The following is a 27,950-nucleotide window of genomic DNA, read 5'->3' as shown; positions in this document are numbered from 1 at the left end:
TTCCCCCACACACCGTTATTAGGTGGACAGGTTGTTCCTCAACTCTTAATTAATATACCAATATATAAAGGGAACAGTTTGTTGTCAATGGGAGTTCAAAAGCACTCCTCCTGTTCTGCCTAGGTTGAACTAAACTCAAAGTACCATTACAGAGCATATATGGCTTTTGCTTTAACAAAACTGTAAAAATATTGAATGTGAGGGAAGAATACAAATTAGCAAAGGGAGGTTGGATGAGAAATATAAAACCATATACAACTGACTTTTAAATTTTTCTCCTCTGTAGCCGGGCAATTAAAGGGAAAGAAAAGAAACCACTTCAATTGCCCAGAGGCAAGTATAGGATCTACAGAAAGAAAACAAAAAACAATGACAGACAATAATTATGCTTGTCAGAGATGCTCTGCCTGGAAAAGATTAAATGCACTTTCCTCATTTGGGAAAAAGTGGGTAAACCCAAAATGTCTTGGTCAAAATCTGCTTAATCTAGCAGGACATAATTTCCCACAAAACTTCTTACCAAGAAGTTAGTTTGGCAAGACAGTCTGCTTTTCCAGGTGGAAAAGGATAACTCTTCACCAGACAGCTCTCCACCAGACACTTCCACACTGCTTGCTCTCTGCCAGGCAACTGCATACCCAGTGGCAGAGGGTGCTTGTTAAGCACCATGCCCAGAACCTCGTTCAGCCCCATGAACAGAACCCTGGGACGCAGGTGGCTCTGCTCACTGTGCTCTTTATTTTTGCAAGGACCCTGTGTTTATACAGGGGAGTTCAAGTGCATAAGCCACACAATTTGAAACATGTGCTAGCTGACTTGCCTCAGGACTCCATTGTGCTCCTTGATCAGGCGTCCACTTTGCTCTAAAACTGTTTTTGGTTATCTCATTATTAGACAAAGGCAACTCAATCAAACATTTTACAAATAGTTGTTTCAGGTCATGGTCCTGACTATCAAGTGTTTTGATGTTTTTTAATTGAATTTGTTTAAGATCACTTTTAAAATGTTTATTGACGTTCACAAAGAAAATGCAGTATTAAGTACAATTAAGTATTAATAAAGGTTTCTAGACACAAACTCTGAATAATGTACTGTCAAATAACGGGTATGAATCCATTCTTTTGGCTCTAACACAGCAGCAGTCTAAGCGCTTAGTTAAACTTGAAACTTTTCAATTCTTTAGTGAACCAGTTGTGACCAAAAACGATGAGATCACATCTTTACAACAGTCTTGCTTACTTACATATATCAGTTCCTTTTCTTAAGTTGCCTTAACCTGACATAAGGCTTTGTAAACAAAAGAATTGGATAACACTTTGTCTGTGACTTTGCTATACTGATCCATCAAAAGGAATTAATCTGTGGTGTTCTGAAAACATGCAAAGAAACAAATAATCTATGCTAAAGAAATGTTTAAGTAGTTCTAAACAACAGATGGGATTAGAAGGATTATAGAAAAGGTTACTCCTTAATATGATCTGCTTTCAAAGAGTGAACTCATCAGCAATTTAAGTAGTTTCCATTCAATCTGTAAAATATATAAAGTGGAGACAGATGGATAAAATACTGACTTACAAATAGAAAAGCTTTCTTAAATTTGAAAAAGGCTTAACTTCTATGCAAGCATTAAGTAACTAAGAATGTGTATCTCATCGTATGTGTTCATTCTCTCTCTCTCTCTCTTTTCTCAAGGTTTTCTACTCTCAGTTTCAAAATCTCTGCAAAAGGTAGATGATGAAGATATGTTGCTAACCACATTAAAGCTAGGAAAAATTCTTCAATATGGAGATAGAACTGCAAACAAAGGAGGTATACCACTGCTGAAGCATTATAAGACTGAAGAGAACCATGCTTTGGATGAAGAGGATAACAGAAACATGGTGAGCTTTCAATCATACATTTTGGCTTAATTGTAAAATGTAAACTCTCTTTATAGCCCTTCAGAAGACAAGTACAACAATTTAAAGCAATAACCTGGTGAACATAAAAAAATACCAGTTTAGCTTACTACAGTCAAGAATATATTTTCAACTGTAAATATCTAATTCCAAGATTTTAAACGTGTAACATGGATAGTTGAATAGAAGAAATCTGATTTTTACAGAATCATATTTAGTCAAAACTTGTTGGGGAAAAAAGCCTATATTTATGTTTGATTCAGAATGTTCCTATTTGTAGCAACAGGTTTTTATCTTTAAGACTCATAGTTTTATCATGTTCTTTACTATAAAACCATTTCAGCTGAAGATGTAAGGCAGGTCATTACTTTTAAAATATGATTTTGAAGAGAAAATACTTGCACTGCTAAACATAAAAAGTGAACACAACTGACTAATAAACTGCTACTCTTGCTTTCCCTTAAAACAGGACACAGGTTCAAGACATGATTTCTTAAATCATGTTATGCCAATCAACTTAGGTAGAAAGCAACTACCTTATCTTGCAGCGAATGGAGCCATGACTTTTCCAAGTGACAATGAAATTCAAAATATTCAATCAATACAGGAAAGAGAGACTGAAGACAAAGAAGATTCAGCTAAATTCCCTATAGGACGAAGGGATTTTGACAGTAAGTATATTTAAATTTTTACTTTTTTTTTTTTTTTCATTCTGGTAAATCATAAAGCAGTATCTATATAACAATTTGATAAAGGTTGAAATCTTGCTATTTCAGTTTACTTCTATTGTGATTTGGTGCACAGGGGAGGAAGTATTTGTTAAATTAATAATTGCAGAGGCCATGAAGAATTCTAGTTCTTTCATTATTTAAACATTCAGGTTTATTTTTTTTCCCTGTAGTGCTCAGATGTATGCTGGGAAGAGTCTATCGACCTTGTTGGCAAGTCTGAAAACTAATTATCTACACCACCTCCTCTGAAGATTTAACATTTTATTATGAATTTAATGTAATTTGAAATCATTGTGTTTTACTGTGGCTGTACAAAAATACTTTCCCATCACATTGTAGAGGGAAACATAACTCATTACCAAAAAAGGAAGATAACTGTAATTACTAATCATGTACTGTTATAAAAAAAATAAAAGACTTCTGCATAATTCAGGCTTTAACTATTTGTCTAATATTACACACAAGCTAGTTCCACTTATCTGAGTATGAAAGGAATTTATATATTTCACCATTTTCTTGCAAAATTTCACAACTTCTAAACCAGTAAACATGTTATACATGTCAAAACAAAGTTATAGTCGAAAAAAGTTAGTTAATTTTGCCTGACCAGCAATCAAATTATTCTTGCTTGCAGTTTTGCAGTGTTTTCTTTTTCCACTGATTTTGCTGTTCAGTTCCTTCTGAGGCTTGTTTGAGGTTTTAGGTCTTTTAGTATTTTTTTGCAAAGATGGTTCACTTTCCTTATCACAGATTACTTTGTCATTATTCAAATCCATCTGTTCATTCTTGGAGTTCTTGTCTTTTGGCTGGCAACTCAGCTTTCCCATATCTGTATAACTTCTAGTCTGGTGAACATTTTCAGAAATAGTTCCAAGCACTGGTGCATCAGGACATGAATTCATACCTTCTGTCATGTAGGAATATCAAAAAACATATGTAAAGAAATAAAAAGTTACCTGGGCTTATTCATTCTTTTTCTATCAGAGGACTGTCATGTGATATTTTTGTTTAACCAAACTTAATGCTTTATCAGTAAAACAAAACTATGCTGTTCATTGCATTTACGTTTGCTATGTGCTCATAAACATATTGCCAAATTAAAATGATATTGCTCAGAAAATACGTAACAGCAACTAACTTAGAGATGTGCATTTATATATTTAAGATATTGGAAAATATGCTTAAATGCCTTAGAAATTATATTTTATACAGTTTATAGTAGAATAAAACAAATTTTTCCCTTTCTTGAATGCCAAAAACACAGATTTCACTTAGCTTGCTTTTTGTAAAATAAGAAGGAACATTATATAATGTATATAAAATGTATTTTTTTAACATCAAGATAGCATCACAACTTTAATCCAAAGACATTTAACTGACCACAGCATACACAGGGCGTGAGACATAGCTTTTTCTTGAAAATATATTTATACCTGAGTTTTACTAAAACCTTGTTTGAGAACATTTGAAATATCAGCTATTACACTTACTTATTCAATCCTACTACAGCTTACCTGTGAGACAGCCAGCTTGTACATGTTGCTCTGATGCAGGATGTATGGAGGTTGCAATTTGGCTACTGCTAAGGAAATGCTGACCCTTTATTTCACTCAACTCATTTTTATATGTACATGCAAACTGAGATTTGATTGAAGGTTGTTTCACCTGCAAATAGCAATCTGGCATTAGCTTTAATTACTTAAAAAAGTAAAAGACAACACCTGCAAGACAAGTAAAATAATATTTCCCCATTCTTCTGCCGTGAAAGCTTTTAGATCATGTAAAATGCCAGAAAAATGAGTATGCTCACATAAAAAACATTTAAGAGGTATTCCTTTACAAGGTGTAAAGGCTTTCAATACTAGTCCTAAATTGTCCTATGAAAGTCCTAAAATAATTGAAAAATATTTTTTCATCTCTTTCACAAAGTTACACATTAACTTTGAAAGTTTCAATCTAGAGATTTTCTGCCAAAGTTAGCCCCCTCTTCTGGTAACTGCAGATTCTACCATTCTGAGAAGCTGCCAGAGCTGCTGCAGTCAATTATTTATACTTCTATAGGTCATCACCTCTGATGTGCATTCACAAATGCCAAGTATTCGATGAAACTCACCACTTAACCAATTTATAGTGAGGAAAGCATAATAGCAACATTGAGAAGGAAGAATAGATAATATAAACTAAGCTTTAATATACTTATAGCTAAAATTAGAATGTAAAGTACTATTTCACATCTCACTTTGAAAAACTTCCAATTTCCCATTTACTCACAAAATACAGCCTTTTTTTTTTTTTAATTATGCATTATGCAAGTCTACTTTTCTTCTTAACGTAGGCATGTTTGAATCTTACTGTTCGGGTTTGACTCATCTTTCTTCCAAATCAAAATCTCAGATTTAGACAGAAAGATGGAACAAGTTCCCAGAAGACTCCTTTCACACAGGCCCTCATCCACAAAATTCAGTCACAGTTTATGCCACCTTCATCAGATAACTGCTTTCATCCATACAAGCTAACACACTCAAGCTTTTTTGAGATACAACTTAAGCATCTCTTCATGATATGCCGTTGGCCAGGTGGACACATGTACAGACTTTTGGAAAAAAAATAAATCCCATTTACTTCTAGAAATGTAGTTTCTTTTTGAGTTAATATGTCTGTGCATATATAGTTCTACTTTAAACTCAATATTCACTTCAAGAGTTAAAAAGACCCTGTTTTCCCAGTTGTTGATCACTCCCAAACTGCAGTTCCTCTGTGCCAGATAACAGCCTGAGAAATACAGGCAGATTTAACAGGGGGAACTAGCCACCCTGATTCTCAACAATTCTAATATTTTTAAAGTGTTCATCTACTCTGTACTTAAAACATTTACCTTAAGGTAAGACTATACACATAAATTAATTTACACGGTTTTCTGTGCTTCAAGTTTATGCCTTAGCTCATTGAGTCATTCAGTGTATGACATTAACCTTATACTCTTTTCAGAAAGTGTTTCAAAGGATTGAGAAGCTAACTGGAGAATAAGCTTAAGAATCTGAAATAATTAAAAATGCAACTCTAATCTAGTTTTAACTTAATTAACATACTATTGTACAATTACAATATCTAGAATATAAGAGGCTTACATTTTCTTCATGCTTAAAGTTACTGTAATATTAATGAAAAATATTTTCCTGTGTTTGCTATTTCTTAAACACTTCATCTTAATCCTTTAAAATTCCCCCAATTCTTAAGTATTTTTCAGCAAATGACACACATCAAAAATTGTGCAACGATAACTTGCATAAAGTTCTATCACATGTTCATACTGCAAGAGGAAAATAAGCTACAGTTTGTGCTAAGTTGACAAAGATATAACAAACACAGCACAAAGATCAGACTTGAGCAAGAAGGCCTGATAGATACCATTCTACAACAACAAATCCAGTTATTTTCTGGAGCATCAGTTTCTTTAACCAGCCCTATCTGACACCAGTTCAGTTTGCAGAGTTTAAAACGTGTGGAGTCAAAGGACAAAAGTCAAGCTCAAACACTGAATAACTTGCAGCATAAACCCATCTGTTTCAACTTCACTGAAGCTTGAAATAGGCCCCAAAACTTCCCTTCCTATTGCATCACATACCATTTAGTCATTTGCAAACAGTATACAAACCTCTAACAAATGGGACTGTTTCAGCTGATTCTACTAGTAATCTAGAGGGTACATATAAATCAGAAGTGCAAGACTAAATTTACTGAAGTAGTCAAACCTTCCAACTAGTCTAGGAATGTATAATCACTAGTAAAAACAACTGTCATATTGAGTAAGGTAGCACTTAATGTAAATTTTAATAACCTGAAGGTAGAACAAAAGAGCACAAGTCTCGCACTGAATTAAAAAGTAGAGTTTTGCTGGAATGGTTTTGAAGAAAAAAGAGCAACTTAAAATGTGATTGGAGCACATATAATGAAGACTATGAACAGTTTGATTTATCTCTTTGGAATTAAGAGTTCTTTTACATTAGTTTCTGAAATCCACTGCAATGAGGGCACTATCCAAATGACCCACAGGTCTGGCAGAGTAAAAAGATATTGGGGCTCAATTTGCTAATCAAGTAGTTGCACATAAATGGTGTTCAATTAACTCAGACTTAATCTCCCCTCTCCTCTTCACAAGAAAGTGGGTTGTTGCTGTTACCCCTATGCAAAGAAATTCTGCTACATTTCAGAAAGAGGTTCACTGTTACTGCTGTTCAGATTGAAGAAAGTATGACAGAATTTGAGACACAGTTTCAGCACATGTAGGTCACTTAGTAGTCCTAATGAGCAGATAAATAAAACAAGACATTCTCTCACCTTGAATTCTTTATCTGGAGAAGTTTTTCAGTTGTTCAAAATGCCAATATAAAACATTCAATCTTATATGAAACATTAATGGTGTATGCTCTATTTATTTCTACAACTTAGTTGATAATCTATTCCAGCTCTCCTTCCAGCATCTGCATACAGACAGTTTTGCCAATATTTAGTTTGTAAGAATGTTGAGATTTGGGTTTTATACACTGGAATGGCATAATAGAATTTGAAAATCTACATCAGTAACAGCAAACACATGTTTTTATTTTCTAGCCAAACAATTAGAGTACTATTTGGAAGGGGAAAAGAGATAAAAAGAGAAAATGTCTTCTCTCCACCTTTACCCTTGTCCTTTCAGAAAAAAAATATTAAAGGTAAGTTGAAAGAGAAAGCTGAAAAAGGGAAAAGAGTTCAAAGAGAAGAGTAAGAAAACAATAAAAGTTAAGTATCCTTGCCAAACCAAGGCACCATGTTATTCAAACATGAAAATATTCTGAATAGCTCAGGTAACAGCAAGCAAGTACTGAAACTATTAAATATTCTCAGCATGACATTGTACCAGCCTTTTGCTATCCCAAATTAACCTAATATTGTTTTGAGAACATTCAACCTCAAATCACCTCATTATTTGGTTTCAAAATTACTCAAAACTCACAGCTACTGATCCTCGGAAAGCAGCTTAGGGGTCTTGTAGAAACAAAAATGGTATTTTCTACACAAGTGTGGTTTATCAGCTGACGCAAATAATAAAATCCTTCTTCAGATTTTGTTCTGAACACAGCCTTTTTCTCCCCTCTCCCTCCTCCAGATACTATTTTTTTAGCATACTCCATATACATTGAAACTACTAGTGAGCACAGTGTTCCCCATAATTATTTTCCTCTTAGTAATAAATATATCTAGCTACAATAGATAAGACCACTACCTGAGGAAGACTGTTTTCGCTATTGCTAGGAATTTTCTGATCACTATTACAGTGGACATACAGAAAACTCTTGATAACTTCCTGTTGGTAGTCTTCCAAGTCACAGTTTATTTATACTGGAATCACAAATAGGCAAAACAATTCTCTCAAGTAACAGCATTTAGAGAACTGAGCAATGAAAAATAACAGCAGTGCATGAAGCTAGATATTAAGTTATTTTATATAGGCACGGGCAAGTCACATGAGAACAGCAGACTGGGATTTTTTGCTTTGTGAAGCTTTTTCCTTGGAAGGATTTCTATACACAGTAAAATTACAATGAACTTCAAGCGTGCCAAGATTTGTTAAGAGTTCTTAAGCCACAAATTCTTTTTAAAACTAAAACTACAGTTATGTTCCCAACTGGAGGGAAACAGTGCCTCATATAGGAAAGGTTGTCTCCAGTTACATTAAGAAATAAACATGCCAAACTACTGAAATTCCTTGCAGCTGTTTCAGGATAAATGTGTTAACAATACAGCAGGATTTCTAAAACAATGTATCAAAAGGCCAAAACAATCCTGAGTTTACAAAAGAAAATATATTACTCTCTCATATATTGCATGCTCATAGTCTAATAACTTAAGATCTCTGTTTCACCCAATCCTGTTAGTTCAGGATTATTATTTTAGCTACATCTTGAAAGTTTAATTTATCTTTTCTGGTGCAGAAGAAAGATGAGAATCTGATTATGCAACATTTTTGTTGTCTTATGTTGCTCTTCAACTTAAACAAAGCAGATGATTCCAACTGTCGTTCCCTTCCTCCCTCTCATCAATAAAGCAGGACTTACATAACCCCATTGAAATCAACAAACTAAGTAGTCAAACAATAGGGTATCTACCCGTTTCAGAAAATGGAAGTATGATTCAAAGAAGAGACATAAGGTTAGATGAACTCTTTTTTGATAAAATAACTCTCCCCTGTCCAAGTAAACTGTTTACATATTTTTTTATAAAGCAGAAACGGATGATAAGGACAACTGACAAAAACAGACGTAGCTCAATAGACGTTCTGTAGACCTTTCTGAATGAAAGACTCCTTCAGCAAAATACCATTCACCAGAAGACACTTCACTTAAACAACAGATAAACTTGAAACTGTAAACCGTCTCTCAAAAGAAGATTGAGTTTCTTATTATTACTCTTACCTGCTTCTGCTGCAGGGAATGAAAAAATGCCATGTGCTAGATCCCCAGACTTCTTTCTCCTCAAGGGGTAAGAGTGACAGCTTTGCCTCCTAACAAATACCTTTATAGTTAGGTGATCTTTCTGCATCTCTTCCTGTATTTAATGAGGACTGCAAGACAAAACTATTTTTTTGTCTTCCACTCTTGCCAGGAATTTGTTTTGGCACAATGGAAATATCCACAGATTTATTTTATTTCTAAACACCAATTCCAGTTCATAGCTGCCCTTTGACTTCATAACTTTATCCACTCTCCATATTTTTAGATACTAAACACACATGCATGATGTTTTGCCCTAGGTCTAAATGTTATTAGTCTGCAGTCCTCCACATAATTCTGCAGAAGTCGAGAGATCAGTTCCTCTTATGGAAGGAGAGGTTATAATAATACTTCTTTCTCCTCTATAGTTGTTGTGTTGGGGTTTTTTTGGGGGGTGGGGTTGTTGGGGGTTTTTTTGTTGTTTTGTGTTTTATTTTTAATTATTATTATTTTATTTTAGAGGAGTGTTTCTCCTTTCACCTCCTAGATTTTACAGCTTTTTAATTCAACACACTCATCTTGATGGGACTCAGCATGCAATCAAACTAATCGTCACTACTTTTCTTCCCCTCTCAAATATTATGGAAAAGGAGACTTCTATAGGGTAAGTTTTAATGAGAGGTGTCTAATTTGTACTATAGAGTAACCATTTAACCACCTATGAGAGGCAGCATGGTAAAAAGGTCCTTAGCACAGTTTTATGGAACTAATGCTACACCATCACACATACTGGATATATAACTTCTCAAAAGAATCATTGACATTGAGAAGAAACATAATGTTGCTATTGTCTTATTAAAAAATATGGTATCTCTTCTGAGTCAATTGATAAAATGAGTGCATTATGCATAATGCAACTGTGAATTTTTACAAGCAACCTGTACACATTTCAATGAACACTGATACTCAGTGTAAGAAGGTGATAAATCTTACTAGAGCACTTGAAATCTGTGGTCATGAACAAGGAATTCATTGTGCTATGTGCTGCACAGTAAAAGACAGAACAAAAATTATTTCCACCAAGAGACAGTACAATCCAAGAAATATATGGATTCACACAGAAAGGAACTGAAATTAGTCACTATAATGGGCATCAACCTCAACACAAAGCACTGCTAAGTTTTTTGGGAAAGGTTGATTTAAAGGTACTGAAAAAGGTTTTAAAGGAGGATAATGAGTTCTGCAGATATCGATAGGAAATCTCTTCAGCCATAAGAAACAATATAAAACAGCTGAAAGAGCTAGTTTGAAAATTAACAAAGGAATAAAGATAGGTATTGCAGACTGAAAAGACAGATATCTCAAAGAACTAAATCAGAAGTAATCAACAGATTGGCATAGATTAAAACAAGTAGCTTCTATCTACCACAGCTTAAAGGAACAGCTTGAGATGCAAACAAGAATGGCATCCAGCATCTTTGATAACTTTTTGTACAGAAACCTCAGTGAAGTAAGATAGTTCAAAGCTGCGACTATAAAGTCCAAGAAAAACACATGGCAGTACATCAAAAAGAAAAAACAGGAACCTTTAATGAGTTAAGAGTTGAGTGGACTTACGAATAGAGAAGAACATCTTTTGAAGGTGTTATGGAATGAAAATTATCAGGTAGGATACCGTCCTCAATGTTAAATACACCAGGAAAGATAGACATAGAAGTTTACATGGTAGGTGTTCAGAGGATGGTATAGAAGTAACAAAAGATGTCAGTTTTGACAGAAGGGACACTTAGTTCAGATGCAGATCTGTGTACTGTTCATACAAAAATGACAGCTGTACCTATGTTTGTAGTGTATTCATCCACCAAGAAGGTACAGAAAGAGAAGAGAAAGACAAGGCCCTATAAAGTCTTCATACAAAAAGGAAGAAAAGGAAGTAGAAACGTGCAAAAGAAACTCTTCAGAAATGTTTAGAAAGGTAGAAAAAGAAAACCAGAAAAAGATACAATCAAAGGTGAACGTCTCACAAAAGTAAGCAAGATTTTATGTGAGAAGATGAATGGCAGAGAAGTATCCAATTTTCAGTTAGAAAAGTCATTAGCTGTTTGGCAACATTAGTTTTAATGGACTGGGAGGAGAAGCAAAACAAAGTGAACATAGGAATACCAGAAGAATATTTCCAGACTTAACAGGAATCTAGTGTAGTTTAGATGGCAATGTTTGGCTGATACACAAAAAAAAGAATTGCAAACATAATATGAAACACTCAGATATCTTGAGTAACAGGACTCTCTGCTGATACATAATGGAGAAACACGTACACTCTGAAGTGCATGATTTTAATTTTACTTTTTTTAAATGGAAAAACATCTTGAGATATTTGGCCTCAGTTCCATGTTGTATTTTCTCTCCCTGGTACAACAGCATACACTGACAGAAAGCCATAAAGAAGACTGTGATTACTACAGGCAGTTTAGCAGCCACAATGTTGCTCTAAGATAGGAGTTGCATAGCTCCAAGCACAAAGTTAACGTGTTAATCACATTTTACCATCCACATTGCTAAATTAGGGGAAGAGAGTCCATCACCATAGATATTATCTACAGAATATTATAAGCAACCTTTACAATCTTCTTAGATGCTAAAGGAAGTTTGGAAGCGTGAACTACTGACTTCAGACCTGTTGCTTGTTCTCTTTGAATTTGGGTTGTCATAAGACTAAAGGTAATTTGCATTTCAATACAGTCATCCTCAATTATATTAGCGACCTGGTGAGCATCAAAATCAGTTCTACATGTTGACTGAAAGATCTCAATAATTATTTGCTTAAAATTACATTTTTCATCTTATTTTGCTACAGGCATATTCTATTTTGGCAATCACAGTGAAGCAGGACCAGGGGTCTTACAGAAAGAGTCAGATTCTTCTGTTCTCTCAACAAGGATCATAGGAGTCAGAGAACTCTTAACAGAGTCAGGCACTACAGAAGCAGCACAGAAGACTGCCACGATGAACTTTTCCATGCAATTTCTTCTCTTGAAGTAGAACTCCTTCAATTACTCAGGGATCTCTGAAAGAACTACTATTTACAGAGGAATTATAGTAGTTAATCTGGTATTTTTTATTAGGAAAAAGGTATTTTTTAAAAGTAATAATAGTTGAATAATATGAATCAGCCTCAAGATTCCTATTTTTGATAGTTTGTGTCAAAAAAACTTGTAAGTTTCCAGAAAAAGTCTCAAATGTGACAGGTTACTTTTAGTTATTTTTTGTACTTTGATACTGAACACAGCTGTTCATTAATCCAATTACAAAACGTTCATTTCCCTAGCAAAACTGTCTATTTTAATGTATTATGCAAACAGTATATCACAGTTTTGCAATTTGATGAGTAAAGCTGCAATTTAAATATGCTATTTATTGTAGAATTAATGTAAGGAAGATCCTTTATCAGCTTCCAAATTTCACAACAATTAGTGCATGTATCCAAAACACCTATCATCCACCCCGCCCCCATTCCAAAAAAAGGCACTCAGAACCAAATTTGAGTATATTTAAAACACATGCTGGAAATACTCACAGTGTTTTTCATTTTACTTCCTTCAGGGGACTTTCTACTTCCTTAATGTGGAATATATTAAACTTCCCTTCATATCCAGTGGCAAAAAAAATTCTGTTGTGCTGTTCTAGAACCAATTATGATGGTTTAAAACACCTCTGTTTTCTTCCTTTTATACTAATTACATTAATGTTTTGACCTGTTGTCAGGACTAAGTCTATAAAAAAATACTAAGTCACTACTTTTATTTAGCTCTCTGTTGAAATGCTATGGAAGATACAAACTCCTTCTCTTTCCATAGTCCCAACATTCAAGTCTGATAATTTAAAAAAAAAAAAACAAAAACAACTATGTAAAATGCAGAACACTGTCAGGCTACAATTTTCAGAAACACTGAATTTGAATAGTGCCACTCACAACACTAACAGACTCCTGTAATGTTCCATTTCATCTATAAAATAGCAAACATTAGCATCTTTATTTTACTGTTCACAAGTAACCTTTATGGAAACCCAAGAATTTTACAAATAAAAATCATCCCACCAAAAATGCAATGAAAAATTAATACACTTTAGAATGTCTCTATTAAAAGAACTGCAATCAGATGTCTGTGTCCAGTTTCATCTGTTCTCACATAGCTTCTGTTTTATTTCTATACTCTAGTCCCGAAACACACAGATTAATTAAGAGATACAGATTAACTCAGTGTATCTCCATTAAGAGATTTCATTAGGAAGCACTTTTAAGTTTAAAGCCTTTCTTTTCTGGAGTTTTAGATATTTTCATTCATTGTTCGAATTGGGCCAATTACCACAAGTTAATCCCAATTACACTTATTTAGCTAAAGGATAAATGTCGGCCAAGTATTTTACCATTTTAACACTGTTATCTTCATTTTAGTATTATTATTTCAGTACACCCATATTTGTACAATAATTCCTGCACAGTACCTTATTTTTTCTTTCATCCATAGATTTCTGGATACGTTGTCTAAGAGGCTTCGGAGAAGATCCATTAGACTGGGCTGGAGACCTATATTAAAAAGCAGTAAGAAGTATTTAGAACATGTAAAAGCAATTAGATAAGAAAAACAGTTAACATACCAAGTTCATCAGAAATGGGAAAGCAAGTATTATCACTCTCCAAGCCTTACTTTGCTTTCTTCCTTCCTAAGTAACCACATGTACTGTGATAACTAAAGCCAGCAGAACAAACCCAAACCTACAATTCTAATGTCAGGAATCAGTCTGCAGTGTGTTTACCATATTGTAGCTCTGCATCCACAATTTTATTATTTGTAATACTGGTGATGAGTTACCAAGTCACCATTCTACTTACACCCCATGGAATAGCATGTGGTTGACAACCAGAATAATTTTCCTAACATTTACACACTTTTCAACAGAAGCTTCCACCCTCCTGTATATCAGTATGTGAATAGTTATGTACATAAATGAAAAGTTTTGATCCGTATAATGCAAAATTATTATGTACATAAGAAGGGATTTTTTTGGCCTTGAAATGAGAACTAACCTGTCAGTCTGTAAATAATTGTTTCTCTGTTTAAGCTCATGGCAGGCCAGTGTGTATATGAGGACACTTTTTTTTAAAAAAAAAATATTTATTTTATTAATTTAGCACATTCTATTCATTATTCCACAAACAAAATGTGTTTTATTTAGCTCATTCTTTATTTCATTTATTTCTATTTGCCTGTTGGTGCAAAATTTCTGCACCACCTTGCAATGTTCTTGCACTGCAATTTAAATTAGCAAAATACATAGCATCAGCACGCTCCTGTCTATGCTGCTGTTCTGGTTCATGAGTTCTCTTTGTAACCCATAATGACAACATTATCAGCATCCCACTTTTCCAACAGCTGGTGACACCTCAGGATAAGTGACTGATTAAATCATCAGTGCTTCTCCAGTACACAGATAGCTTAGTTTCCTCTTCAGTGCCAACCTAAATGGGTTTTCAAGAGATTCTTTGTTTTGTACTCCAGATCAACAAGGGTGTTCATTAAACAGAAGGAATTTTTAAAGAGCAAGAAAAGAAATGAGCAAGTAATGACTAGTTTTAACACTAATAGGATAGGGAGATGATGGGAATGATGAAACAGCAGCAACTAAAAAGTTGTCCCAAACCCTGAATACCTGTTGAACCTGCAAAACCAGAAAAAGAGAACCTTATTGTAAAAACGTATGAAAATACTTAATCCATAGTCATGTAAAATTTAACTCTAAAATATAAATAATATTATTTTAGAATCACCTTACTTTGATTTTAATATCATCACTACATGTCTACATTTGCTTAAAAATTTTAAGAACACTATGGGAAAAACAGCATGCTTCTGCCTTGCATGCAGCTTTAAAATACAAAAAATAGCAAGAGAATAGCAAGTTTCATTCCAGTTTTTGCAAAGTTTTGTATTGCTAAAACAATTACTTAGATTCATAAATTCAATGCTTCGAATCAAATCAAATTTTTATATGGAATCACTGAAAAAAAATATATGGGAAAATAAAATCTAAAACAAATTGACCACTAAGAATTACGAAGGAAAACAAGAATTGTCTAGATTACTATACTAATTCCCAAATAGCAGTACCTGCTCACACCTACACTGAGAAGATTATAATTCAAACAAATGTCTCATACTTTTGGGGAAAATTTCAGAAAATTCACTCATCTGAAAAATCAAATGAGGTAAGTGAAACCAAAGCACTCAGTGGGCACTGTTATTCAGAAATAAGTGGTTTAAAACCCATCTTAAATCAAAGAGTTACTTAAAAAAAATAATCAAGTTTTCTAGCTCTGAATGACAGCCATGCTTAATTCAGAAGAATTCTTTTGGGCCTTGATTCCATTCAGATACAGCATTAGCCTAAATCTGATTAAGTTCCTTTTCATTCTGCAAAAATACAGCCACAGTGAGTTTTATTAAATTAATAAAACAATTTAGAAAGAAAGGTGGATCAATTTTCCTGAATCTGAAGTAATGATAAAATTAGAGGTAAGAGAGAATGCTTTCCCTTTACACCTAACCTTGCAATAGATTGCACTTTAGTCATTTACTTCATGTAGTATCAATGCTTTGCTAGTCACTCAGTATAAGATTTTTAAAAAACAAACACACGCAACACAAACACACAACAAAAATCTTCCAGTACTCACCTGAAGAGTGTCAAAACAGAGGTGATTCCAAACAAATTTAAGCTTTCATCATCATATAATAGTTCTGCTTTGTTCTGGGTAGGAGGGTTGACAGCTTCTTCATCCAAAAGAACTAGTAAGGCCTTTACAGTATCTCTGCCACAATACACAGTGCCATGATTTATGGAATGCAATTTTGGCTGGAAATAAATAAAATTAAAAGGAACATACCATAAGAAAGGTCAGCAAGTCAGACCAACAGCTCACCTCCAAAAGCAACCCATATCAGCACAGGTGGGAGAACCCCCTGCCTCCCTTTTGCAGTAAGCATTTATGGGGAACCTCATCCCAAGCAATTAGTAGAGCTTAGATCACTGCCAGCTGGAGGTATACACTGATGAGCAAGTCACACAGATAAATAAACAAATCTGTGAAGAAACCATGCAGCAGAAATTAACATATTATTTTCTCACAAGCATCTTGAGTGCTATGTTGTATACAAACACAATCTGGTGAAGTCCAACTTCTCTGACTAACTTAATCTGCTAAAGGAGTTTTAACCGTTAAAAGTGAGATTTCCACCAAGATTTGACAACAGAGGTACTTGGCACAACCTTGTGTTTGGAACAAGATGAATTCCTCACCATTTTCCGTAAGGATAAAGAATTCCTTACAGAAAATAATGATCCACATCTGGAAGCGCTCAATGCTATAGTCAGCAGTACAGATGTAGAACTCCACAATCAATGTGGGACTGCAAGAATTGCAAGTTTGCTGTATTTTTCTTTAAAAGTACTAGGAGCTCCATAGAGAAATATAGTGTTTAACACACAGTAGTAGCCTTTCTTATTTACCAATACAGAGAAACATTTAGCACCCTTTGTTCAGAAGGACATGGCAAGGAATGAACTGCATTTATCTAATCAGTTAACTGATTTTAAACACTGTCTTGAAAAGATCAAATTCTATTTCTCTCTCTATTTGATTACATCAATTAGTGTATGTAGCTTTCATGAAACCATAGCAACACATGTCAGTCAGCTACTATAAGTTATAATCAATAGCTAGAAATAGCAATTACAGAAATGGTTTGGTTGTTACTTGGGTTTACAGAATTGGCCTATTTCAGCACCATTTAATTTCCTCAAAATTTATTCTGAACCCATTAGTCATTATAACACTACATCATAGATTTTTATAAATGTCATGTGTGTCACAGTACATTTATCTTAATGAGAAAAGTACAAATTTGGCATAATCTTGACTAATTATACACAAAGGAAAAACATACTCTTTGTAATATAACTTCCTAACTGCCAAAAGCTGACCTCCAGAAATCTCACATGCCATAACAGTGACTTGCTGTACTAACCCTGGACTAAAATCCTATTGTCCAAGGCACAATAAGAACTTCAGGGAAGACAACAATGCTTGCCATAAAAATCTTGTTTATTATTAAGCTTAAAATCATTATGTGAATTATTTTTTCATCAATAAAATAGATGACCACTCTTTCAAGGGTGGTGATCATTAGCTACTCCAGACCTCAAGTACTGTGTGCAGTTCTGGGCCCCTCACTACAAGAAGGATGTTGAGTTGCTGGAGTGTGTCCAGAGGAGAGCTATCAGGCTGGTGGAAGGTCTGGAGAATAGGCCCTATGAGGAGAGGCTGAAGGAACTGGGATTGTTTAGTTTGAAGAAGAGGACGCTGAGGGAAGACCTCATTGCTCTCTACAACTACCTGAAAGGAGGTTGGAGGGAGGTGGGAGTTGGCCTCTTCTCTCAAGTGAATAGTGACAGGACAAGAGGAAATGGCCTGAAGCTGCACCGGGGGAGATTTAGACTGGATATTAGAAAGAATTTCTTTAGCTGAAAGAGTGGTTGGACACTGGAACGGGCTGCCCAGGGAGGTGGTGGAATCACCATCCCTGGAAATATTTAAAAGAAATGTAGATATAGTGCTTAGTGACATGATTTAAGCACTGAACAGGTAAATCAGGTTATGGTAGGGGGATTTAGGTTATGGTTGGACTTGATGATCTTCAAGGTCCCTTCCAACCAGGATGATTCTGTTCTACTCTGGTTAGTTCCAGAAACAACAATCTGGTTCCATTTATGGTAGTAATTTTCTCAGGAAGAAAGTAATCACAAGTCCAGTTAGTCACAGGCTTCAACAAAAAGTAGTGCATCCTGCTGCATAAAGTAATCCATTTTTCTGGAGCTCTTCTTATAAAACAGGTATTTGCATGAAAACCAAGTAATGCTGAAAGAAAACTGCCACTGCCAGGAGAAAAGCAAATAAGGGAATGTAAGGGAAACAGGGAAGTGCAGTGATGAAAGCTTGAGGGGAAACAAGACAATGAGAAAATATGTACTCCAGCCAGTCACTGGAAACTCATACTTGGAAAACACTGGAAACACCAGTCTATCTAGCCACTAGGGTCTGGCTGGCTTGAGCTCTCCCATAGAAGAAAAAGCATATTGGAAATCTGACTACAATTTTTAAAAAATCTTATGTCACCATGGGGTGATTCCAGTAATTTCACAAAACAAGGCATTCTAACAACGTGCACACATTCAAAGTGCTTATAAGTTTAAGAAATTTCCTAGACAAAAAATACATGACAGTAGATATTTTCTATATCAACAATGTAAATTAAAATATTTAAAACTGGCTGATGTTTTAATTACAAAATATATTCAAAGCACAGAAACCACAAAAAGAAAGCCTGTATTCTGGTCTCTACATTTGACTTAAAGATCTTAAATATTCTGATTCCTTCCACGAAACAAAAATCATTAGTAGCTTCATTAGTGTCTTGAAACACTAAAAGAGAAATTTACAGGTTGATGGTTTGGGGTTATTTTTTATTCCGCTCCCATTCCACATTTAACCATGTTTTTTACTTCATATTTTACTTCATTTTGAGCGCCTTACCCTTAGAAATACTTGATGTGGAGCTAATTAAAACCTGGGTATTTAAATCAAAATTACTGGTACATATTCTCAAATCTTTATTCCACCTCCATGAGGTTTTTTTATTTGGAAATTTGTTTTAGCTCTACTGCCTTCAATTTAATGGCAAACGTGACAGTTACAAGTATTTACATCTATAACAACTGCATGAACAAATTACATTTTGAAGAGTATTTTATTTATAACTTTGATGTAAGAAATTTATTTTAAGTAAATCAGCTTTTTGAAATCCACACTGTAATCCTCAAACTTAAGTCTTTAAAACCACAGTGTAGAGGAAATGGCACTGCTCTGTACTGCTAGGAAAAGATAATACTCTATATGAAGTCCTTTTAAAAAATAAAGAAGAAACAAAGCAGGCAAGACACATTTGCTTTCTTATAAAGCTAAATAATAAAAAGAACAAAAGAAGTCCCATTACCCGTGCTGGACTGACTCCAGTAGTGCTGGCAGTCAAGAATTCATGTTGTGAATCGATAATATTTTTAATCTTCAAATCCAGATCTTCTACAACTTCCTCTACTGCCTGACAGAAAGGATCCCCATTGCTTCGGCCTTTTATCAAATGCATCTTCACTGTTGACAGAATTCGCCCCCCTGCGATTCTGAAAATAGGCACAGGGTCATCTCCACATTAATCTTGGCAGCACTTTAGTACACCTATTAGTGTTGAACATAGCCAGTCTTCACAGTTAATCAAAACTCTTCAGAGAACAGCTTTGATCTTTTAAATCAAACAGCAGTGCGGTATTGTCCAACATAATAGCTTACTAAAAAAAAAAAAAAGGATTATAAGGGAAGGTAATGAATTCAGCATTTACTAATACTCTGAGCTACAACACAAAACTAACTTCTCCATAAAAGTTCAAAGAAAAGTACTTTATTTAAACTTACAGTTACTGTGTTGCTCATAAGCTGTTAAGTGTAAACAAAATGTTTCACTGGAACATGCATCCCAATTTAACAGCCTATTAGATTTTTTTTCAGTCTTTTGTGTTTCATCAAAGTGCTGCAAAATAACAATCTGCTTTCAATTTTATTTAAATTGATAGTAATTAGATGAGATGAACATCACTGTTTGCCATAAAGGCAAACACTATTAATCTCTTTTTTCATCAACTAGAAAAAAGCCTATAGAAAAGAACTCAGTGGCTGAATTATGAAATGTCCACACAGTTTGAGATTAAAGATATAAATAATTGAATCTGGTTGACATAGGGGCTTTATTTCAACTCTTCTTCTAGAAGGGTAAGAAACATTTGTCATTGCACCTAAACTATGTTTAGACTGTTAATTTCATTTTGTGGTCCTATACCTTGAACCATGCCCATGATATGTACGATAGACTACTTTTGGGATCACTTTTGGGTTAGAACTACCAGGTCTCTCCCCAGTGAAACTCTTGAGTGATTAGCACATGCAGTTGTACACACAATGCTCCAATAGGCAATACTGACAGACCTACACCATGTCTTGCCCTCACACTTGCAAGACCCACATATTCTGTAAAAATGGAAATATAAAAGGCTGCCAGGTAGACTGCATTATACTGAGTATTTCCTGCTTTTTAACATACAGAATTATTTTCACCTTTGAATAGCAGCTGATAACACATCCAAGAAAAATGACACAAAATCATAACAAGAAGCAGAAAGAAGCCATTATTTAAAAAAAACTGATTCCCAGGAAAAATGGGTTGAACTGTGTGGTCAGAAAATACACTTAACTGAATTTAGAGATTGAAAAGGCATTTGGGAGAAGTATCACAAATATTTTCTCTGTTATTTCTAGGCATATAATTGTTGCCAGTGTCAGAGACAAGACCCTGTGCCTATGGACCCTTCTTTTGAAGTTGCACAATCACATTTCATATCCCTAAAGTAAAATAGATTCTTTGTGGTAACAGCAGTGACTCAAAAATCAAATGAAAACAAGGAAAAAACCCTCATCCGTTGCAGTCACCATGTTTCTGACAAAACCAATTTCAATGAAGCTAGATATGCTTGCAATGCTAAGTTCAATAATGAAACTGATTTCCTGACAGATATTTTTTTAAAGCCTTATAAAACCTAAGTATAATGTCAAGCAAAAGCAATAAAAGCCATTATGTTCATTCTGCACTTCTGCTCTAAGAATTTTTCCTTTGTAGTCAACCTGCTTCATGATCTATTGCATCGATCTATCTTCCCTTTCCAATTAGCCTACAGTTCCTTTTTGCCAGGCTTTAAGAAACACTAGTCAGTTTTCTACAACATCTAATAATTGGATAGGATGGTCAACCCTTAAAAAGGGTAGCCTGTTAAATCTTGCCTCTAACAGGAGAATGACTGGTTTAGCTTTCTCTTCCCCTTAATAATTTGGTTTATAGTCCAAATCAAAGCAGAAATGCAGAATGTTGAGTGTAACCTAAGATCAGTCTATCTAGCTCAAACACCAATAGTTTTAATTTAGCTATGTCATGGACTGTACGAAACTACACTATATTTATTTCACACATCCTGAGTTCTTGAGCAGCTATTGGCACCTATGGTAGAATTTTTTCACCAAAAAAAAGTAATGGCAATGGCTTTACTACTCCAGGGGACATAGCCAAGATGAAGGTGATGACTACTTTTTCAACTTCCTCCATGATTACTGGCTTCCTCCATGATCCTGCCTACTTACCCTAAAACATTATCTCATAAAGTGGAAGAAAGGTGTATTTTGTACACATGAAATTTTAAAGATGAATTTTAGAATCCCAGTCAGGAGATGAAGCTGTATCCACATTCACAGAAAATACAAAATAAGTGGGCAGAGCTAGGTAGAAATAGGAGTCAAGTAAGAGGAAAACTAGTTTGTTTATATGTTTCCTGTTAAAATACATGGAAGGAACTGTGCCAGAGACCTTGCTGTTTTGGCTTATTCTGGCTGAACAAGACACCCATAAATAACTTAGAAAACCTGAAGTTAACTTTAAACTTTTTTTTGGCTTTTTTCCAGGTCAAAACCAAATATTTCCACACAATTCTCAGCTTTAACTTTTACAGATTAAAGATTATTCAATTTACACCAGATTTGCAGACTTGGTCAAACAGAAAAACTTGTGTTTTGCAAAAATTCAAGCACAACATATGCACTTAGCCAAAAGAAAAGTCTCTCTGCATACAGGTCAAAAAGTGTCCAGATCTTAGGAAGGATGTTTTTGGGAAAAAAAAAAAAAACAAAACAACAAAAAAACACAGAAAAGAAGATGCTGGTGTACCTCTGCTCCTGTGAGGGACCAGCCCCCAGGACCTATATTGTAACCCCTAAATAAAGTCTCGTTTGCATCTCAAAAGCCCTGCCTGAGGGGATGGAGACTACACTGATGGTCTGCATAGGGCCTTCAGCTGCAGGTACAGCAATTGAGATAAGGATGGAGGGGTGGAGGTCCATTCCAGCTGCTCAGGCTTATGACTCAAACATGCTTGCTCATCCTTGCAAAACAAGGTAACTAGGCCTATAAAACAGGGGGCTGCAATGGTGGGCTTTGGGAGCCTCACTGACAACAACTCTCCCCCATTGGCTGGCCCAATGCTGGATCCAGGACTTTTGATTTTCTGTCATCTACCTCTCTATAAACTTTTCTTCTCCTACTCTCTCTCTCTTCCTTCCTATCATCATTAAATAATGCAAGGCCTAACCACGATTTTTCCTCAGGTTGTGCAGCTTAAACATATATGTATTGTGATCTAATGGTCACCCTTGATGATCGTGCAGCCTAAGATAATTGAAGTATCCGTATTCCTTCTACAGCTTTAAGTAAACCTAATATTCAAATACAGACCTCGAGTGTCATTTCACCTTAATCTGATCAAGGGGTATTGGACAGTCAAGCATTTCCTCGGACGGTGACATTTCAATCACTCTCCCTGGAAGGGCAAGGTCTGAGACAAAGGTTGGATCCAGCTGCACCAGGGCTCCTCTCTGAGAAGGAGTTTAGAAAGCAAAGCGGTCTGATCTGAATCTCCCTGGGTTGTCCTACTCAGGTCTTGACAGCTCCAAAACCCACAATTTAGTCTAACCACAAGAGAATGACACATTCAAAGTGATGAAAAAAATCATCCAGTGCAAGTGGTCAAGACACAGAAGAGAGCACTGCTGAAGAAAAGTTCTGCATGTAGAAACTGCAGCCAAGTCTCCTGAAGCTTTTTGTGAAACTGCTTTATTTCCCTCAGCCCTAAACTGATGCTTTCCAAAATAATAATCTCAAATGACAAAAGCATTGTATTAAATGAATAGTATCTGTTCCATAAATACTGTGTTACACCTAGAACTCCAAGACAAGAAAACAAGTGAAGGAATTGACTGAAGCTGTCTTTGAAAGCCCGGTTCAGCGGCTTCTGCCTACAGATACCTTCCGTTTATCTACATCATTACAATTTCCACACGTTTTGCATACATATACATGTATATATATGCTGGAAGAAAAAGTATTATTATATGTATAGCACTGGGCATCAGTATGCATCAGTTAATTAAGATAATTATGCCTTTAATTTAAATGCTATGCTCTGTTTGACTCAATTACCTTGTAGCTTTTCACTGAGGAAGAAAAACAACACAAAACAACACAAAACACAACAAAAAAAACTATGTGAAAAACACTTTCTATGTTTATTTCTTGCCTCTGCTACCCAATGCCAGCTAAGAATATTCGCTATTAGAAGTCAAGTTAATTTAATCTTTCTTTCTCCCTGTATTTTTTTTACTTTTCCAGGAAAGAGTCCATCAGATATACACGGCATGAACCAGAGCAAAGAAAAGTTTATTCATACTTGAACTAGAATTTATATAAACAGGCCAAGATATAAAATGCTGATCTAATGTGTGGATTAGTAATGAAACACTGTGCCACAGCTTATGGCATTCCACACCAGGATATAACAAAATAAGTTACATTGTGTGGTTTGCTTTATTAGCCCTGAATGTATTTATAAAATGTTCAATCCACCTTATATATGATATTTCATGAATATTTCAAAGCCTACCACAGAAGTCCTAACTAACCGTACTATCCTTTTCAAAAAAGTACAGTCAAGCCAGTCTCAGGAGGAGAGGCATTCTTTCATCTCTTATATATGCCATGTAGGGCACAAATGGAAATGACTAGGGCTCTGCCCATGTTTTTAGAGTCTTTTCTGTGGGGAAAAAAGCCTATCACTCTTTTCCTAGAAAAGACAATTCACTGGATCAAAAAACAACTTAAGAAATAACCTTCTTGAAGATGAAACTGCTCTATTTGAAGCAATCAAATAAGTTACCTGAGCAACTGCAGATCCACTAGTAGGATTTGGTTGCTAGTGGTTTAAAATTATTAACATAAAGACAAAAGTAAAATGTAAAAATGTAACTTGGCCTTTTGGGGATTGGTTTGCTTGCAGGGTTTTTTGTTTGGGTTTTTTGCGGGTTTTGTTTGTTGGGTCCTGTTGGGTTTTTTTTTCAAAAAGGAGACCTTATGTCAGATTGCTTTGATATTACTCTTCTATAGTTTTATATTTTGTAGAAAATGAGTTTAATCTAAATGAACTTGAAAATATTTGACATTGTACTAGAAAAAAGTTTCTATGAATAGAATAGAGTTGAAAACTGTTATCAGCTTTGCAGTTCCTCACAGCTAGAAGGGCAGCCAAGTTTTGTTTTGAATATTTAATTATATGGGCAATGTGTCTTCAGATAATTTTAAAGCTGCAAAAGTTAACAATTTTAGTTCTTAATTCTGGGAGGAGCAAGAAATCTAACTGAATTCAAGAATGAACTTGATACATTCAACAAAGCAATGCAATTTGTCTAAGGCAATAGAGAAATGGAGAGAACTTGTCCCTTTCAAGTCAGGGTGCCTGCTAGTAAGCTTTCTCTGATGTTTCATTCAGATCATAAGCTGCTACAAAATATTCTACTATAAAGTGCTTCAGACTCACATCCATGGTTTTTTAAACCATATTGAAGGAGGACTCTTATCAAATCCAGGTAGCAGTAAGCATCTACCAGTTACCACTGTAACAGATGTTGTAAAGGAGCAGTTTCATCAAGTACTGAAAATACAATCTTTTGTTCAGAGTTACGTGCAACAATATTTCTTTGTTCAAAAGGTATGAACTGAAAGAAACCTCAACTAGAAAAAAACCCACAAATCTTTATCTATACAAAAGCCTGAATCCAACAGTACAGAGGCAATCCTCAACTGAGTAGACTCAGCAAAGTCCAAATTTGACCATCAGCATGTCAGTCCAGTATCCTGTTGTAAACTCATAGCAGAAGAGAGCAAGAACAAAGCATCTTTTCCATTTTTTGATGGCTTGTACTATTCTTCATTTGCTTCAGCAGCTGGAAACAGTCCAAAACACAAGGATTGTTGATTACACAGTCTCAATTTACACTCTTATTCCTATCCACAAAAGCCAGGACTGCTGGGTGGGTGGGTGATGGGAAAGCACGTGATAGCACAACTAAAGACTATGTTAATACATGTATCTCATGCAACTGAACTAAAACTTCACTGGCAACTTCTATTTAGTTTTACGAAGTTCAGTCAACATTTGGGGATTTATTTAAGAAGCCCCCAAACATTTTAAATTAACTGACAGAAGGAATAGCTTACCATCTTCAGCATGAACCAGCACTGAAAAAAGAGTAGATGGTTCAGGTGGCAATCATCTCAACTGTCTTGTAGTCAGAGAAAAACAGATATCTACATAAAGGTGAAATGAATCACCCACTAAAAATTTGCATCAGTGCTTCTAAAGGGAGTTTGAAAAAAAATAGTACTATGTAAAACTCTACCTTTTAACTAGGTATTGTATAAACTGTATCTTCTGTCACTGGCTGTTTTTACTAAAAATATTCTCAGCTCTTGAATCCTTTTGCTTTACAACATCTGTGCCCTGGTCCTACCTATTTCTATCTCATTTTCCTTATCAAACCATTTTTTCTTATGTTGAGGTAACTAATTTCCAAGAAACTAACTGCATGCCTTGTCTATTTTGTTCCTGCTGAGATTAACACATAAACAAGTTCCTTTGCTTACCTAAAATACCAATTACATCAGCAAGAGCTCTTCTTACAGAACTGGGGCCTTAGTGTGCAAAGTTACTATGATCCAGAAGGACTTTTTATTTTCTGGAAATACATCTTTTGTGGAGAAGACTGAAGTAGCATACAGAAGAAAAACAATAAGGTGTTGAAGATACGGACAATATTCAAAACTTGATAAAAACCAGAACAGCCTCCTGGAGCCTATTCCAAGAACAAAAAGAATATATCAAAATTCTATTATACTAAGGCCAACATTTTTATTAATTCATTTCAACTTCTCCAACAGAGGCAAAAAATAGATGACAAATACGTAACAATCTGACTTATGTAATGGGAATAAATGTCTTAAAACAGATTAAAAACACCTAGTGATCGTGGGGTGGAAAGGGATCACAGCCTTTTACTTTTTTATGGATTTAGGAAGCTGGTTTAGAACTTAGTAAGAACTGAATGGTTACCCAATTTTTAAATTTATAACTATATTTAAGAGAGAAGCAATCTAATTCTATTCTCAAACACAAAGCTGGATGTCAACTAGAGCTTCATCTACCTGGGTAGAAGAGTGGGATAAAATTTATCTAAAGCAATACAACATACAAGTGCTTTTAACAGAACAATAAATGTGCTTTAAAGCAAACCAAATTATTCAAATAATTATGCTATATTCATACATTTTTAAAAAACAGAAGTTCATGTTGATGTAGATTTCAAAATTTCAACATTAAATTGTGTCAATTAACTTATCTGGATTTTAAACATATCTGTAAAAGAAAAAAAGTAACTGTCAAAACACTCATGCTACTAAAAAATTCCACCTCAAACAATGGATGCATACATTATTACTCTAATTTTTAAAACTAAATATTAGGTGAATACGTAATTACCTTAGGTCCTTCAGAGTTAAGCAGTTTATTAGATCCACAATAAAATCACAGAAAAAAAAAAAAATATATATATATATATATATTCTGTTGCTAAGTATCTTCCCATATTGCCACAGCAGCCTTTGCTGTATTGACAACAATTTATATCTTTCAATTTGGTGAAAGAATCCTTAGTGACTATTCCTCAGAAAGAGCCATCATCTAACAGATCTGGTACATTCCCAAAAACCTAGTGCAAAAAACAACATTGGTGTTCTGACAGTGTCTGCTCTCACCAAGATTAATTTTGGAAATTCTCCCTAACAAGCAATGCTCCTCAATTCCGGTAAGGAAGCTACTAAAAATAAACAAGTATTCTCAGAACAAGATTCTTGATGAACAGCCATGCATGTTCCATGCTACAGTTCCATTGTCCCACCATAACACATCCAACTTAAAGGCTCCCTCTAGACACAATCACTTTCCTGCAATTTACTGAAAATTATCAGGATTGGAATTAAGGGCAGGGAGCTGCCAGACTGCATCTCAAATCTAGATTACAGGGAAGCCATGAAAACAGATGAAATAGTAGTTTGCTATCTGTGTGATGGCATAAGAATAAGATTTTTCAGTCCAGCTCTGATATACAAGTGCCATGAAACCACAGCCTCCATGTCTTCTTTTTAATTAAGGGACTATATTTGAATTTCACAATCCAGTACATAATGGTCAGTTTACCCTGCAGCACCAGTCTAAATTAGGAAGTTAAGGAAAGGGACAGCAAATTACATTAAAATCACAATTTAATTAAATGCAGTATTGCACAATTGAAGCACTTAAGACATACACTTCAACTGCGATATCTTAAGTCAGACTTACCCTCAAGAGAAACTTTTTCAAACAAAGCTTTCTATTTTCTTGCAAAGCCAATAAAACAACAATTTAAAAATTATTTAATTCTAAATATACTTTAAAACATTCTCAACAGTAAGTCTAAATGAAGACAATCAGATTAAAGTATATCAGGATTTCCATTATAAAGTTAAATGTGTAGGTAAGGCAGATAATTCACTTCAAAATTATGTTAAAGCAAATTAGTCCTCGAAGTGCCAATTTCAGGGGAAAAAAAATAAAGATTTTTTTTCCTATAAAATAATTGTTTTCTTATATAAGCCTCTGATATTTTTCTATTTCTTCAAAATAAAAGAACATTTTAAATTAAGGCACAAGCATAATGTTTG

General features: G+C 34.8%; 2 protein-coding genes across 2 annotated transcripts in view; one reads left to right on the top strand and one right to left on the bottom strand.

Moving 5' to 3' along the window:
* Nucleotides 1-1,640: 1,640 nt before the first annotated feature.
* PMCH (pro-melanin concentrating hormone) lies at nt 1,641-2,849 on the top strand. Its single transcript, XM_051644135.1, has 3 exons — nt 1,641-1,880; nt 2,368-2,569; nt 2,800-2,849. Exons 1-3 carry the CDS (start codon nt 1,641-1,643, stop codon nt 2,847-2,849), a joined length of 492 nt encoding a protein of 163 aa, XP_051500095.1.
* An 18-nt stretch (nt 2,850-2,867) lies between these two features.
* The window catches only part of PARPBP (PARP1 binding protein), a 42,109-nt gene continuing 17,026 nt past the window's right edge, over nt 2,868-27,950 (bottom strand). The window contains exons 7-11 of the mRNA XM_051644133.1: nt 19,212-19,395; nt 15,836-16,014; nt 13,606-13,687; nt 4,144-4,294; nt 2,868-3,536 (exon numbers count right to left, since the gene is read on the bottom strand). Of these exons, the coding sequence (XP_051500093.1) occupies nt 3,202-3,536; nt 4,144-4,294; nt 13,606-13,687; nt 15,836-16,014; nt 19,212-19,395 (931 nt within the window). The 3' untranslated portion in view covers nt 2,868-3,201. The remainder of the gene's footprint in view (nt 3,537-4,143; nt 4,295-13,605; nt 13,688-15,835; nt 16,015-19,211; nt 19,396-27,950) is intronic.

This window comes from Apus apus, chromosome 1 (assembly GCF_020740795.1).
Source record: "Apus apus isolate bApuApu2 chromosome 1, bApuApu2.pri.cur, whole genome shotgun sequence".
Classification (NCBI taxonomy): Eukaryota; Metazoa; Chordata; class Aves; order Apodiformes; family Apodidae; genus Apus; species Apus apus.
This window is presented reverse-complemented; position numbering and strand designations above follow the sequence as displayed.